The following is a 16587-nucleotide window of genomic DNA, read 5'->3' as shown; positions in this document are numbered from 1 at the left end:
ACTCTGTCTTATCCATATTTGGTATTGTTATATTTTGTCCCTTGTGTATGGATGTCATGTGTCTCCTTTAAGGAAACCGTTGCACACAGCAATCTCAGCGCCACAGTTGTCATAATTCAATGTTGAAAAATGGAAATTATGACAGGTTTAGTACCACGACCGCTTTGTGGAACAGGATTCTGGTGGGTGGGCAATACACGATGTTCTAGCGCACACACAGACACACACGCACGCGCACAAATGCAGACACACACACACGCATGCGCACACACACACACACACATACATACATACATACATCCGTGCACAGACACACACACACGTCGCTAAGTACCCGGTTCAATAACCTCACGTTATCTCTGTTTATCTGGACAAGTATCCAACATTAGCAGAATCGGAAATAATTAATATAGTTACATGATATAACTGCTACCGTCCTGTTACCACCCATGGCTCCTGTTGTCTTAATACTTTCTTGTCACGTATTCACAGTACATACGATTTCGCTAACCGTGCGTGGAGAGCCTTTCTGTTTTACGTCGCTATATAACGTCACAACAAAGGTTCAATATCAGTTTTTCTCTTCCCCATACCAGCTAAAATGGAACATATTTTAACAAAGAACATACAAGAATGCATTGTCATGCTCCTGTGACGCTATGAGATAAATATCTGAATTATTGAACTAGATATTGATCTATCACATATGGTTTAGGAATGACGGTATGCTATCTTTAAGGTTGCCAAGGGCAACGTTTTGAAGAACCACCACAAAAACGAATTCGTCTCAAACAGAAATCTATAAACCAATTATTTCTAAGCTGCATGCTTTGTATTGCGATTAGAAGTGCAAACATTCACATGCATTCGGACAAAAATACATCACTTTTATTCTCGTCCCACAACTTACAAGAAACCCGTAGACAGTGCATCAGTATTGATGTAAAATTCTTTTGTGTTTTTTTTTTAAAAAACAAAAAAACATATCATCGTACGCGTGTCCATGGAAACTAACTGTTGTCTGAACTTATTACAAGGTGCAAAGCACTTGATTGGATAAAAGTGATTCAGGCCGTTAGCAGAGATGGGGTAATGTTGCAGAAAACCAATTAATAAACTACCTTCATAATGGTTTTGGAGGAAGTAATTGAGTTTGTCTGAGATAGCTGATTTACCGCTGAATGATTATTTTGTCATTAACGACATTCTCGACAGATGGCATTGGTGATATGACAGTAATGACTAAAATATTTATTTAAGAGACAGCTTTAGGTGTAAACAAATACAATAAACCTTTATGAGATTAATGGCGTTGGTTGATATAAAATTATTAATAATTAATTTCTATGGAGATATTTTCTATAGATGGTAACCGTTCAATGTTTGGAGAGCAAATAGGTGTATGTCAATTTTCGATATTTATTCTAACATTGGTACAACTCATTAACGGCCATCGTCATTACCATCATCATCATCATCATCATTTGCCATCCATTACCACTAACATTCCTTATCATGTATAAAATGCTTTTAACTTTCTTTAAGGGTCACCCGTGAAGATCCAGGATAGAATTGATCTTCAGTAACCCATGCTTGTCGTTGGAGTCGACTAACGGGATCGGGTTGTCAGGTTCGCTTACTTGGTTGACACATGTCATCGTATCCCAGTTGCGTAGATTGATGCTCGTGCTTTTGATGACTGGATTGTCTGGTCTAGGCTCGATTATTTACAGACCGACGCCATATAGCTGGAATATTGCTGAGTGCAGCGTACAACTAAACTCACTCACTCACTCACTCCTTTATGGGTCATGATGATGATGCAAATAAGTCCACAAAGGCGTATCCATCAGCTGGCAAGGCGAGTGCTGTTGTTTTTTCTTGTTTTGCAAGGGGATCTTCACAAAGAAGGTCACAAACACATGCAAAGGAAAGTCAAATGTTCAGCTGAAAAACACACAAGCAATTGGTACAGGTCGAAATAGGAAATGGTATCGGACCTGATGTCTGTATGTCAAATATGCAAATGTCCTCAATATATCTACTATAAAAAACGTTTTGAAAGCTTTACCAAATCTGAAATGTCATAATCCTGCTAAATCAACTTTTGAGCAAGAGTCGAACGTTGAGCATGCTAAAAAACTATTCAAATGTAGACACCAAAGACCATAGCTGCTGGAAATATGCTCGACATACAGGGAAAGTTAACATTTGTCAAGTTGAAGTCGTCCCTTTTGGCACAGTCTGTGGCTAAGTTTTGATTTTCTATTCACAGATCAAGCAGTGAAACAGATGACAACAATCGAAGATAACCCAAATTAACGTTCACCTTGTTTTTGTATGCATAAATTGTATGCATTGTCTTCTCTTGTACCACCGATGGTGGTTGATTGAGAATAAAGGAATTGGAATTGGTATAGATAATAGGGAATCACGGCATTTATTGATCAGTAGATGATCGCTGTTGCTAATAATTGACAAAACAAATATGAAGATTCTATATTTATTTACATTCACAAATATATTAATTCAGATCTTGACACATTGTCTGAATGCAGAGTCAGATCAGTTGTTTTTACGCGTCATACATATTGTCCATGATATGTCCAATGGCACACGGGTATGAGTCAAGATTTCTTTCACACAACATGTACTCTAGTCCAAGGCGTTTAATCTGAGAGTACAGCTAAAAGAACAGCCAGGGTTAGAGGTACTAATTAGTGGCGTGTAACAACAGGGGGCTAGGGGAACGGGGGCTAAAGGAATGATGCCAAACAGATTAGGGGTCACTCGATTCTTCAGGTTGTAAATCATTGAAGGAGAATTGGCCATTTGACCATCAATGAAAGATACATCTGATAAAGGTAAACTTCCGAGCAAAAATTCCGATTCAAATACATACGAAAACAGACAAGCAGTAAATAGTGCCTACTCCTTTCTGAAACACCCATCTCCAAATTTCACATATATGTACGAGTAGGATCTTAAGCGTTTCGCCTGTTAGACCATGAGCCAGGAGCTGAAAACTGACATATTGATACCACTCAGAGGGACCAAAAGTTTTAAATAGTGTTTTTTTTATATTCCTTAATGTCTCTATATATAAAAAATGTATGATGGACATCTCAATTTGGTAGCTCAGTCTCACAACGAGGTTAAATACAAGATGGCCGCCAACCCCCCAAAAAACCAAACCCCCACCCCAAAATTAATCGTGTGTAAAGTTCAGCAAATAGGTTGGAAATGAAAAGAAGGAGGTAAATGGTTCTAGCAAGAGTAAAAAGATTGAATTAATATCAAGTTGTGTTATTTCATACATTGTACCTTTAAATCACATTTTCTTTCCTGATTTTGTAAGAGTCAAAATTGTAAGTTCAAAGAACATTTTCCAAAAGTCATCATTTCATATTTGTGAAGACAGCTCTTTAATTTCAAAGAGTGAGAGCACCTCCAAGTTCCTTAAATTGGTTAGTGATAGTCACTGTTCTGCATCATAAACATCAGCTTCATGATCAGTGTCACTCTCCGGCATGTCATGGCCCTTGCTTACCATGTTGTCACAAGTCTGGTTCCGACATGTCACAGTGCATATTAGTCCATTGGTAAGGCATTGGCAGTTTACAGACTGCTGTGCACTTGCAAGAAATGAACTCAAGAACAGCATCTGGAGCAAGACATCCTGATATCCAGCAAATCTCTGTGACCATTTTCTTCCACCCATGACCATCTGTTGGATATTCAGCTTCCAGGCAGTTGTTCCATATTGCAGCTTGATAGTTTGCTCTCAGGATGCTCATCGATATTCAATCAAATCAGGGTGACAATTGTCCAGATTCAATTGCCCCTCTTCTCACTACAAACGTTTCATAAAAGGCGACTTTTGGTGACAACAGCCTAGGACGGAATGGGTTTGTTCCAGTTCTGTTTCAGTCTACCAAGGACATCATCACTCTCTGCCTTAGCATTCTGGAAGATTTCCAACGGGTTCATTTTCTCTAGCGGCTCATCTTTTATGATATTTATCGACAACATCCATAACGATAAGCTGTGATACGAGTATGAAGTAAGATATGTGGGGGAAGTCACCTGTGATTATATGACCAGTGGTTTGATGAGGCTCTGCATCATGAGCTGCGATGTCTAATTTCTTACTGAAGAAATTTGTCTTCGTAAAAATAAAATGTATTCCCATACACGAAATGCACAAATTGAATAGTCCACCATTTATAATGTCGATACATAGCTTACTTGGGTCTTATGACGGCACACATACCCACCAAACAAGTTCACTTTAGTTTTGTAAGAAATTGAGGACAACATTTTTCTCAGCATAATCGGAAACTGATTACCTTCTTAAGGTCACTACTATATGGTATTTGGGCGGTGGTGTAGCCGAGTGGTTAAAGCGTTCGCTCGTCATGCCGAAGATCCGGGTTCGATTCCCCACACCTGTACAATGTGTGAAGCCACTTCTTGTGTCCCCCGCAGTGATAGTGCTAAAAGTGGCGCAAAGCCCAACTCATATATTCACTAAACCAGATTCCATACTAAACGGTATTTAATGGAAAGTGACTTTTTATTCCAAATGTGTGGCCTCCATTCGCTTTTCCTTTCAATATTTATACAGAATGCGATGCATGGAAATAGATATCATTGTTTGGGTGAACCAATGGTCGTGGAATCGTTGCAGGTTCGCCTCGATTGTGTTTCAAGGTTTGCCAGCATCATATTCAGACCAGTGGTGTTTACTACAGTGATACGACCGCCTCCGTGGTGTAGTGGTTAGAGCGTCCGCCCGGAGAGCGGAAGGTCGCGGTTTCGATCCCCGACCGCGTCAGACGTTAAAATATGATACTTGTTGGTCCCTGCCTGGCGCTCAGCATTAATGGGTACAACAAGGACTGGTCGGCTCGGAGTCAGTATAATGTGTCTGAGTGGGGTATTCATGCTTCACTGCGGCATGGTATCTAAGTGGGCTAGCACTATAAAACCAGCTTCAGTCTGGGCTAGTACAAGAAGCCGCACATACACATACATACGCATTCACGTCGTCATATGAGCGAAATATTCTCAAGCACGACGTTAACCCCAATTTCACCTCACCTCACTAGAGTGATACACATCGGGATATCCTCCAAAAGGTCGGGATAAAACTTGAATACTGTATAAAGCAGCATTTAATCCAACTCTTTCACCCATCACTCTTTCAATGGTGAGGGTATTAATATGCTGGTTAAGATATATGCATTGCGTCTCATGGATGTCATATTATAATTTTAAAAAGTTGTTAAGAAACATATCAGATTTCGTGTCAGCAACGGATGCTGAAATTAATTCCTTGTGTCAACTTGGTAGGGGTACCTTGTCCAAATCACTATGCCTTCCTCAAACTCATAGCTTCAAGACACGTGACCAGAAATAAGCAATTTTGTTTCTACGCCGCTTTCAGTTCCATTGAGCTACACAACTTGACCAAAACGGTTACAGACACCTTTACATATATGTAACCTGTAATATGAATCTGCAAGAGACGCCGTAAATGTGATCAGTAGTCAAGATTCAATCTAATTATGTCCGAAAAGACAATACTGTAAATTTGAGGTTGACAAAAGACGTAATTGGTGGGAGTGTAGACTAACATCTAGTCTCTGAAATGAACATATTTTACTGAAAAAAATGTTCATAGTAAAAAAAAATATATAATGAAAAGGAGCCCTGAGACTTTCTTCATTTCCAGAGACTTGCCACATCTTCTAGACTTTCGTGGGCTTTCTTGGATATATTTGCTTCAGGGTCTGTACGAGAGACTAGTGGGAGTGGCGCAGCTAATGATTCTACCAGTTCTCAAAATGCAATCTTGCAAACTTGCAAAATAAGGGTGCACAGGTCAATGGCGTAAGCAGACACGGCGATGTCTTTCGACTTAATGCTTTGTTTACAAGTGATGCTCAAAATTTCATACATTATGACAGGACGCTGTCGGACTTTATAAAATTATAGATATTCAAGCATATCAGTGTTTTCACATTCATACATAGTGTGTCTCTGCATACCTAGTGTTTTTTTGTGAAATATAATAGTGTCTGTTATAATTATAGGTGTTACTGATGTCTCCAATCCAATGACTGGCTAATGTAAAATGTGGTTAGTGCTCAGGGTATAATGTTATAATTTAAATATACACAAACAACTTAAGTAAGCACCCCCTGTATTTTTGCAATGGTGGGTTTTCTGTCCCGTATGATCCTTTGACTCATAAAAAACGACAACATGATTGGAATCCATGTTGATTTTATGAAGATAATTGCAAAATCCCCACTGATTTTCATACAAAACCATGTCTGTACAAGTATGGCCCTGGAATGATTAATGTTGGATTTATTGGTGAATGTGAACATTCAAAATGTCATTTTGCGTGCCTTACACGATTCAAGGTCAATACTGAGTGTAACCACCATGTGACTGTATGACAGCCAGCATCTCCTCCTCATACCACCTGTCAGCCTCCTGATCCTCTGAAGAGGTAGTCTTCGCCATTCCTCGTGTAAAGCAGCTTCCAATTGGGCCAGGAGGACCCCTTTGTTGCACGCGACGACCAATCATGTCCCAGATATGCTCCAAACGGTTAGGATCGGGGCTCATTTAATCGTGAAATATGTCAGGGGATGCTTAACTAAGTTCTTTGTGCATATACATGATACAATTCTGACATCGAAATTGGTAACATGGATATAACCAAATGGTTTTGACGACTGTTGCCTATATCGATTCCAGAATCTGATAGAAGAAATCCGAACATCAGTCTTCTAACTGCATCATGTAGACTTGTGTTCCTACAGCAACGGTCGCAAACAGTCCGAACACCATACCAAACACAATGTCCAGCTGCCCACTGACCTCACGGTACGTCACTTTGGCCTCAGGAGCACTTTTCCTCACGCACAAAATCTTGGTCACCCAAAATGGCGGTAGTTCCGTTTCCGGTTTGTGATACAGACGAAGGACCATTACTGTTGCTAAGATTGCAAGAGCACTGAGACACAGAACTGCCGCAAGATACACGGCCATGTAAGACAGAGGCACAGATTTGTTAGGCATAATCTGACTTATAAAACTCATGTAGACAGCCAGTGAAAGCATTGTCGTCAGCGAGAAGGATAACTTCTCTCCAGATTCTGCCGGAACTGCAAACACAACCATGTTGAGAAAGGACAGAAGACTTATTGGTAGTAGTATTGATAATATGTAAAAGATGGGTTTCCTCTGGATTGTCATTCGAAATTCAACACCACAACAACTTTCATTCAGAAGAGCTTCAAAGGAGTAACTTTTCATTGTCCATTCGCCGTGGGACCTCAGACTATCTAATGTGCCATTATTTTGTGAAGCTGAAAACACGACTTCGTTTCGATCGTATTGCACAGGGTACAGGCTTATTGATATTGTCTGGGTATCAAAGGGAAACCTCGTCATGTCTACAGGGAAAGACGTTTTGAGTGGTCCTCCGAGTAGAAGAATGACAAGTCCGGTACTCCCAACTGACAAGGACGCTGTTGAATCTGCGGCCATATTCCATTGTTGGACTGCATTGGGAACAAGTAGAATTGGTTCCCAAACGGTTCCTCTCCTTGGGACAATCTTTTCAATTCCTCCATATTGGGTGGAATTCCAGACCAGAAATTGATCATACCACGAAAGGCTCAGAGTTACTTTAATAACTATTTGTTCGTTGAGTATATCCATGGACACAAGAGAACCGATGGTGAATTGTATAGATACATTTGTCACGTGACTGTGGTTCCTGACTGGTCTCCACGTTGAGGAGTAGTTTTGGAACAGCTGTTTCTCCAGACGGACCAGATCTTCATGGGACTGTCCCTTCACGAACAGGAAGGGAATGGCGGCGGCAAGGCAGAATAATGTATCCATTGAAGCGACTTGTTTGGTTGTTTTATAGATGCACGTGACTCTGTAATAAAATAATCCTGTATATATTCTTTGGGGGTGCTCTGATGAACGTTTGAAAATAACGATGGAAAAGTTGGTTGAGACGTGTGGAAGGCGGCTTTTTGCCAGGAAGGTCATTTTCTCTGATTCAAGAAAGTCAGTTAAGTTAGCTCACTTGCCTCAAAAAGCAAGGAAGGAGTGAAGTAGTACCTTCAGGTAGATTAGGAGACGAAGAGTGTTGTGGGGTATGGGTTGGATCAGTGTAGTGATGTTTGTATGAAGATAGGGTTGGAGGGATATTAGACTGGAAGGTGCAAAGGTAACAAAAAATTTGACTGAATGAAAAACGATTTTTCAGCAATTGTAAAGTTATATTAGGGTGGTCGGTAATACGCACTTTTGAGGGTATGTTTCAACGCAACTTTGAACACTCTTTCCGGGATGAAAACTTGAAGACAAATGTATCTTCGTCCATGTATCAAAGTGGGGATCTTGTGTAATAATTCAGTGCTGCATGTTAATAAAGGTTGGTGGGGTAGCCTAGTGGTTAAAGCATTAGCTCGTCACGCCGAGTTCAATTCCCCACATGGGTACAATGTGTGAAGCCCATTTCTGGTGTTACCCGCCGTGATATTGCTGGAATATTGCTAAAAGCGGCGCAAAAACTAAACTCACTCACTCACACTCTTGTAAATGACATCTTGTAAGTGACACTAGCCCAAGATGGTGTTGCACTGTGTACATGAGTGAACGAGTTTGGTTCAATACCGTTCTGAATACTAATTTAGTTATATCATGGAGTTCCTGCTTTATGTGGGATGGAAACCCGAAGTGACACCGGTCTGAAGTTTAGCACTTCGCTGAAACCAACATGTGCTGACAGACGATATTAGGGGTGCAATGCAACGAACTTTATCATTAAATACGACAGGGCCAATGGGTCCTAACAAGTAAATAATACTGGAAATATACAGAGATTCGACTTACCTTGAAAATAACCGTGAACCTCTGTCTAATATCCCTTTACATTCACGTGTTAATGCCGCCAAATGATAACAGGATTCTGAACATCAATTCCAAAAAACATTTAATTCTATCCATTATGATTTGGAAGCCGGTCGATTACCTCTGACAATCAAAATGCTTTCAACATATTAATTGAGCACGCATTGTATTTGATCAAGAGTCTCACATTTGACAACATGTATTGATGCTCGGATCGGTACTGTGGGCAAGTTTACTCGCCCCGACCATGCGAAGCAGTCTACACCGAGATATCACACTGTGTGCTAACAAGCGGTATTGATGTTAATGGTGTTAACGTGCCTGGGTATTTGTGGTGCATTAAGTAATAGAATAAATATAGGTATCATTAACAGTTGCATGGAACAATGCAAATACTCAGATACTGATTCGAATTTCGTCATACGTCCTTCACATTCACTGAAATGTGTGCTTGTCCTCGTGCATGAGTGTATCATCTGTTGTCAAGTATATCAAGTATTTTGATGCCTTGGACTCCAAATTGCCAATCGCATCAAATTCAGAGCTTGTTTACTCCTCGAAAGGATCCAGTTTCCGTCGAGAATTCTTCGAGTGAACGTACGAGTGAACGAAACATTCAGACCAGAATATCTGATTTCTGTAACTCGAACACGAACTTAAGGTAACCATTAAAGTACAAAATATATACATTGTTGTGGTATTTTACAAATCAACAATATTTGATTAATAATATTCCATTTTTTTGCCATGTTTGTGACATTTCTCAATTTCTTTATTTCAGCTGATATTCAGGACAGCGGCCTCTTACAACATAGAATACATTGACAATATAATAGCATAGTGCGCATACGTAAAATATGCATATTCATATGTGTGGTAATATACTGATACAATGATTCATGTGTTTGGTAATTATATAGTTCTCAAATTCATGGCATGATGTAAATACATTGAAACATTTCTAATAGTGCTTCCATTTTTATTTAGGTAAACAAATTGATCTATAGAAATTGTTGTGACATTGATATATTGGTTTCTAATGTGTGAAAGTGATCTACAACCCAAAAGAAAATGGTATTCATCCTCCCGATTGACATAATTTTCACAATCTGTCTTTGCTGGTTCAAGCTGGTTCTCTGGCGTACACTCTACGCCCGAGAGACATCCCACGGATGCTCTTCCGGGGATAGGTCATGGAACTTACTGGGATACAGTCTAGTGTCCGCATGCCTCCTCGCCGGAGATAACCGATGACAACCTCGACGTGATGTGGTTGGCATCGTCATCAAAATTTTACCGATAATCAATATTTCCAGTATTCTGGAACAATGACAGAACGAAACGTCGTCAAGTGCCAGTCAAATGGTAATTCACAATATTCAAATGAGTTCCCTTGTTATGTGTGTTAGAACACATTGTCACACTTCTGGTTCCATAGGGGGCGGTGGGGTAGCCTAGTGGTTAAAGCGTTCGCTCTTCACGCCGAGAACCCGGGTTCGATTCCCCACATGGTTCGATTCCCCACATGGGTACAACGTGTGAAGCCAATTTCTGGTGTCCCCCCGTCGTGATATTGCTAGAATATTGCTAAAAGCGGCGTGAAACTGCACTCACTCACTCACTCACAATTTGATTGGACGGTTATATTAAGAAGCTTTCTGTTCGTGTTCCTATGATAGTGACTGGTCCTAGTCGTTGATCATACATTAAATGGGCCTAGATAACCGAGAATGTAATATAATATTACCAGAAATGATTGCGAATTTTAGGAATATGTTTAATTGCATTTCTAGTATAAACAACCTTGACAAGCTATCAAGTGCTTGGTTTCATTCAAGAGAGACAACTCCGTTAATCCTTTTTCATTAGTTTGTGAAGAGTTATCCCCCTTTGTTTACCTGCTAGCAGACGACATTTTCAGTGATCCTCAGTATGGATGATTTAGAGAAGAGGAAGTTGATTTTAGAGTATTATAACAAGGACATCAGATCAGCTAAAGTGATTTCAAGTAGAACAGGCATCCCTTTGTCCACTGTTTATCGTATTTTGAAAAATATTGCAAATGGATATGGCATTGAGCACCAGGGAGGGGCAGGTAGGCCTAGAAAATTGACTGTCGGTGACAGGAGGCGGCTTGGTATTCTTGTTTCTAAAAATAACGAAGGAGTTTAGAAAACTTAAGGCTGGATATGATTGATAGAGGAACTGTGGCTGCCTGTAAGGAGACAATTAGAACTCAGCTGCATGCAATGGGTTGGCAGAAAAGTCGAATTCCTTCACCGATCATGAAACCTGAGCGAAAGGAGCGAAGGTTGAACTGGTGTGCTTACAGCATAGAAATTGTAACTGGGACAATGTGATTTTCTCAGATGAAAGTTCTGTGTGGCTGTTTCCTAATACACTGAAATTCTTGACCAAACAAACTGAAAAACCTTCGTATCAGCGCCCAAAGTACAGTCCGAAATTTAAAGTGTGGGGTGGTATATCTGTGTTAGGGGCAACGCCTCTCTGTGTATTTGGAGCGAATATGAACAGTGAGCGGTACATAGATATTCTCAAGGGACATTTACTTCCATCTGCTCACGTGTTCTATGGAAAAGTTTGGATTTTCCAGCAGGACAACGACCCAAAACATCGTTCAAAGCATTCACAGGCCTGGGTTCGGACCCAAAATATGACATTATTAGATTGGCCAAGCTATAGCCCTGACCTAAATCCAATAGAAAATGTTTGGGGACTTATGAAGGAAAGTGTCAATAAGAAAAATCTAGCAAATATTGCTGAAATGAAAGAAGAGGTGGTCCGATATTGGGACAGCATGGACCACGACTTTCTAACTTCTTTGATCAGTAGTATGCCCCGCCGCATTGAAGCCTGCATTGCTGCCCATGGTGACTTGACAAAATACTAACTGTTCACCTGTCTTTGAATCTGGAGTCATGTTCTGCTAATATTCACATTTAATACGTGAGTAATGAGTAAAAAAAATAAAACAAATTACAATCTTTAAATTCTCAATAATTTCTGATTGTTGTATATGTTATGGGTCAAACTTAGTTGTTTTCTTTGTGAGATGGGGGGTATCAAGGTTGGTTGAAATAGCTATTTTTGGCTCAAGATCCGCCATCACACCTCTGAGATTGCAATGGGAATCTGCAACTTAAATTTCGTGTCTTCATTTTATTCATTGGTGTCAAATTCGAAGAGCAGCATAGTTGGGATCACCATGACCTCTTCATCAAGGCGGAAGTTCGGTGTTTCGATCCCCGGGTGTGTCCAGCAAAAGACGTTAAGGGGGCAAGAGAAGGACTGGTGGGCTTAGCTTCAGTACTGCTGCCCGAGTAAGAAATTTGAATTTTCCCATCAGGTTCTACAGTAAATTGCAGAAGGCAACACCGTATCACTAAACGCCAGTGTCACCGAAACCAACAAATTTAGTGGTGGAGATCTTCACTTCATCAGAGAGAGAGGTATCATATGGAATCCTAGAAGACACATTGGCGCGTTGTCACAATGACACCTATGTCCCTTCTATGATTCCATGGTATTATATAATAGTAAGGAATCAGATTGTAATGAAATTGGCATTTTCGCACAAGCTCTTGTCTGTGGCACAGTCCCTGAACCGCATTACTGTCCCTTCTGCCCAGTCCTTTCTGCAATCCTGAGCCATCAATGAAGGAACCATAGATTTCCTCAGGTTCTGAATTTCCTATTTCATTTGGGGTTCCATTTCAATTTAAATGGGATTATTTGTTTCTATCAAAATTATATGTTTACATATTCAGACACTGTAGGCATTAGTCTACACGACCTCATGCACCGATGGAGGTACTCAAGCACAGTGCCAATGGTATGACGTAACACGAATCACATGTAAAGATTTTCTTTTGTCCAAATCAAGTGTTACTTATGTATGTATACAATTGTTCCATTACTTGATGCAACGCAAACACCCAGGGGCGTTAATATCATTAACATCAATACTGCTTGTTAGCGCGATATCTTAGTGTCGGTTGTGTCACATGTTCGAGGCGAGTAAACTTGCCTACATTTTTGTAACATAACATCAATACTTATTGTCAAATATAAATCGCTAGTTTCAATACATTGCGTGCTCAATTAATATGTTAAAAGCATTTTGATTGTCAGAGGTAATCGACCGATTTCCCAACCAAAAGAAAAGTGAATATAAAGAAATGATTTTGATAACTGATGCTTAGAATCCTGTTTTCCGTCCACGCCATTAACACGTGAATTTAACAGGAACATTTGTCAAAGGTTCAGTGTGATTTTCGAGGTAAGTCCATTCTGTGTTAACATCCCGTCAACTTCCCTTGTAGAAGCCCGGGCGTCCCGGTCGACACGCAAATGAGTCAATGACATATATAATATATGTATTTGTTTCAGCTTCGCCGTGCATCTATTAAACAACCGAGCAAGTCGCTTCAATGGATACATTATTCTGCCTTGCCATTTTCTTCCTGTTCGTGAAGGGACAGTCCCATGACGATCTGGTCCGTCTGGAGAAACAGCTGTTCCAAAACTACTCCTCAACATGGAGACCAGTCAGGAACCACAGTCACGTGACAAATGTATCCATACAATTCACGATCGGTTCTCTTGTGTCCATGGATATACTCAACGAACAAATAGTCAACAAAGTAATTCTCAGCCTTTCGTGGTATGACCAATTTCTGGTCTGGAATTCCAACGAATATGGAGGAATTGAAAGGATTGTCCCAAGGAGAGGAACCGTTTGGGAACCAATGCTACTTGTTCCCAATGCAGTCCAACACTGGGATATGGCCGCAGATCCAACAGCGTCCTTGTCAGTTGGGAGTACCGGACTTGTCATTCTTCTACTCGGAGGACCACTCAAAACGTCTTTCCCTGTGGACATGACGAGGTTTCCCTTTGATACCCAGACCATATCAATAAGCCTGTACCCTGTGCAATACGATCGAAACGAAGTCGTGTTTTCAGTATCCCAAGATTATGGCATACCAGATAGTCTGAGGTCCCACGGCGAATGGACTATGGAGAGCTCCTCATTTGAGATTGTTCTGAGTGGAAACTATTGTGGTGTCGAGTTCCGGATGACAATCCAGAGGAAACCCATCTTTTACATATTATCAATACTAATGCCCATCAGTCTTCTGTCATTTCTCAACATGGTTGTGTTTGCAGTTCCGGCAGAGTCTGGAGAGAAGTTATCCTTCTCGCTGACGACAATGCTTTCACTGGCTGTCTACATGAGTTTCGTAAGTCAGATTATGCCAAACAAATCTGTGCCTCTGTCTTTCATGGCTGTGTATCTTGCGGCAGTTCTGTGTCTCAGTGCTCTTGCAATCTTAGCAACAGTAATGGTCCTTCGTTTGCATCACAAACCGGAAACGGAACTGCCGCCATTTTGGGTGACCCAGATTTTGTGTGTGAAGAAGACTGCTCCTGAAGCCAAAGTGACGTACCGTGAGGTCAGTGGGCAGCTGGACATTGTGTTTGGTATGGTGTTTGGACTGTTTGCGGCCGTTGCCATTGGAACACAAGTCTACATGATGCAGTTCAGATGACTGATGTGCTGATTTCTACTCTCAGGTTTTGGAACTGCGAAGGTTAGGAGCAGCTGGAGAGACTCTATTGCTTTGATCACTGATCCACTTTATTTAGGTTTCATTATATTATGATACATACCAGGGACTCATTCTCCGATATAGTTTCATTCAGAGTCCATTTCGAATGACTTAACGTGAAAAAAAACCCAGATAAAACTTAAAGGTCACATGCAACGTAAAACACAACTTTGCAGATTCTGATACCTTTCGGTATGGACTTACCGAAACAAATCGTCAAAAATGCAAATTCAACTTATAAAGTTGAAAAATAACGCGATGAAAAAAAACGCGCGAAATCGGAGTTCAAACGTTTCACTAAATTTCCCCCGACTTTTCTGGGGAAAACGGGTTTCAACAGCTGGGCTGCGCTTGGAAGCGGGTTGTCCGGTGAATACTCGGTGAAGGCTTTGGTGTGAGCTATTTTTCTAATGTTTTGTTGATATCTCACAGGCGCGAGCTTTTTATATGTTATGACAGTAAATTAACTGTTTATATAATTTCATTTGTCTATTTCATCACACGTTCTTCTTACCGAGTCACTTTCTCAGTTCGATACTTAAAAGCAATGTCATTATTTAGCGTTGACAGAATTTCTAACTGTGATATAGATATCTCGTTGTCACAGACAAAACTCAATGTCTTGTTTTATTGACACCTGTGTGTCTGCCTGCCTGTCTGCTAATGACAATATTCAATACACAACTTCGATCACTGACCACATGCAATTTGAACTTAACACCAATCAGGCTATACACCATAAACAAAATGCATTGATTTATGGCCCGAGTTCGGTCTCTGTCACATTATGTAATTACACAGACAGGCAGGTGTGATACTTGAACACATGACATGTTATGATGTCTGTTGATTGCAAAATGTTTTACACAAAAAAATGAGCATGTATTTACAAAACCCAACATCTCTATATATACACACACAATGACCCGTGAGGGCATCTGCAAATGAACCAGCCGTTACACTTGAGTGCACACCCACCCGCTCTGACTGGGTTCGGTATCCCGGCTGCTTCGTTTCTTGGGAAGTAAACCGAAGTACACAATATTGCACTTTTGATTTGCGATTGTACGCTTATAATTTTGTTTATATGTTTTTTCATAACCAGCAATGTATATTATATGTCATGAATAAGTGATAATTGTGTTTTAATTATGTTTGATTTTTTTGGTTGCATGTGACCTTTAAAGCAAACATGTATTGTGATGAAACAGCAGCAAGCGGAGCATAATCACACTCGCCGAGCTAGACAACCTTGTTGCTTTTCCGGCGTCATAAAGCATTGTTCGAGAACGTGCTTTGGAACAAAATCACATAAAACTACGTAATAGGGTATAAAGATGTATTTTTAAAGTATGTGGTGCTGTATTCTAAAGGTAGGCCGTGATTTCCGATCTCAACTTGGGAGCGGTCTCAATTATACAACTGCGTACATCTTGTAGCGAATGAGTGGGTTTAGTTTTGCACCGCTTTTAGCAATATTCCAGCAATATCACGGCAGGGCACACCAGAAATGGCCTTCACACCTTGTACCCATGTGGGGAAACGAACCCGGTTCTTCGGTGTGACGAGCGAACGCTGTAACCACTGAGCTACCCTACCACCCGGGTACATCTCGTAGCACCAAGCACTTCATTCCCTTGCTTTTTCCGGCATAATGTTGATATTCTGGGTAAAATAAATCGAGAGCTCGCTCTTACGAATTCAACATGGCATGTGTTTGTTGATTTGGAACTCATCAGCAAGAGACATATTGCTGACAGTTGGTTCAATGTTATTGATTAGAGCGTTGAAAACAGCGTCGTCACTTCGAAAATGGTGACGAATATGTACTGTACCTGTACTGTACACTTAACACTGTACCTTGGATGGCATTATCCTTTTACTCATTAAAGAGGAGCTAAGCTCTAATCAAATGGGCACGATGTGTTAAGCCCATTTCTGGTGTCCCCCGCCGTGATATTGCTGGAATATTGCTAAAAGCGGCGTAAAACTAAACTCAGTC

General features: G+C 40.5%; 1 protein-coding gene across 1 annotated transcript; it reads left to right on the top strand.

The window, feature by feature from the left end:
* Positions 1-13375: 13375 nt before the first annotated feature.
* LOC124285031 (acetylcholine receptor subunit alpha-like) lies at positions 13376-14706 on the top strand. The gene has a single exon (XM_046721171.1). The coding sequence runs from the start codon at positions 13404-13406 to the stop codon at positions 14523-14525; it is 1122 nt and encodes a 373-aa protein (XP_046577127.1). The 5' UTR covers positions 13376-13403; the 3' UTR covers positions 14526-14706.
* Positions 14707-16587: the final 1881 nt, after the last annotated feature.

The sequence above is a fragment of the Haliotis rubra genome, unplaced genomic scaffold, assembly GCF_003918875.1.
Source record: "Haliotis rubra isolate DU_JTF1 unplaced genomic scaffold, ASM391887v1 Scf35, whole genome shotgun sequence".
Lineage (NCBI taxonomy): Eukaryota > Metazoa > Mollusca > Gastropoda > Lepetellida > Haliotidae > Haliotis > Haliotis rubra.
This window is presented reverse-complemented; position numbering and strand designations above follow the sequence as displayed.

What these genes read in the sequence shown, in the direction of transcription:
- LOC124285031 (XM_046721171.1), top strand. Translation starts at nt 13,404, where the DNA reads ATGGATACATTATTCTGCCTTGCCATTTTCTTCCTGTTCGTGAAGGGA.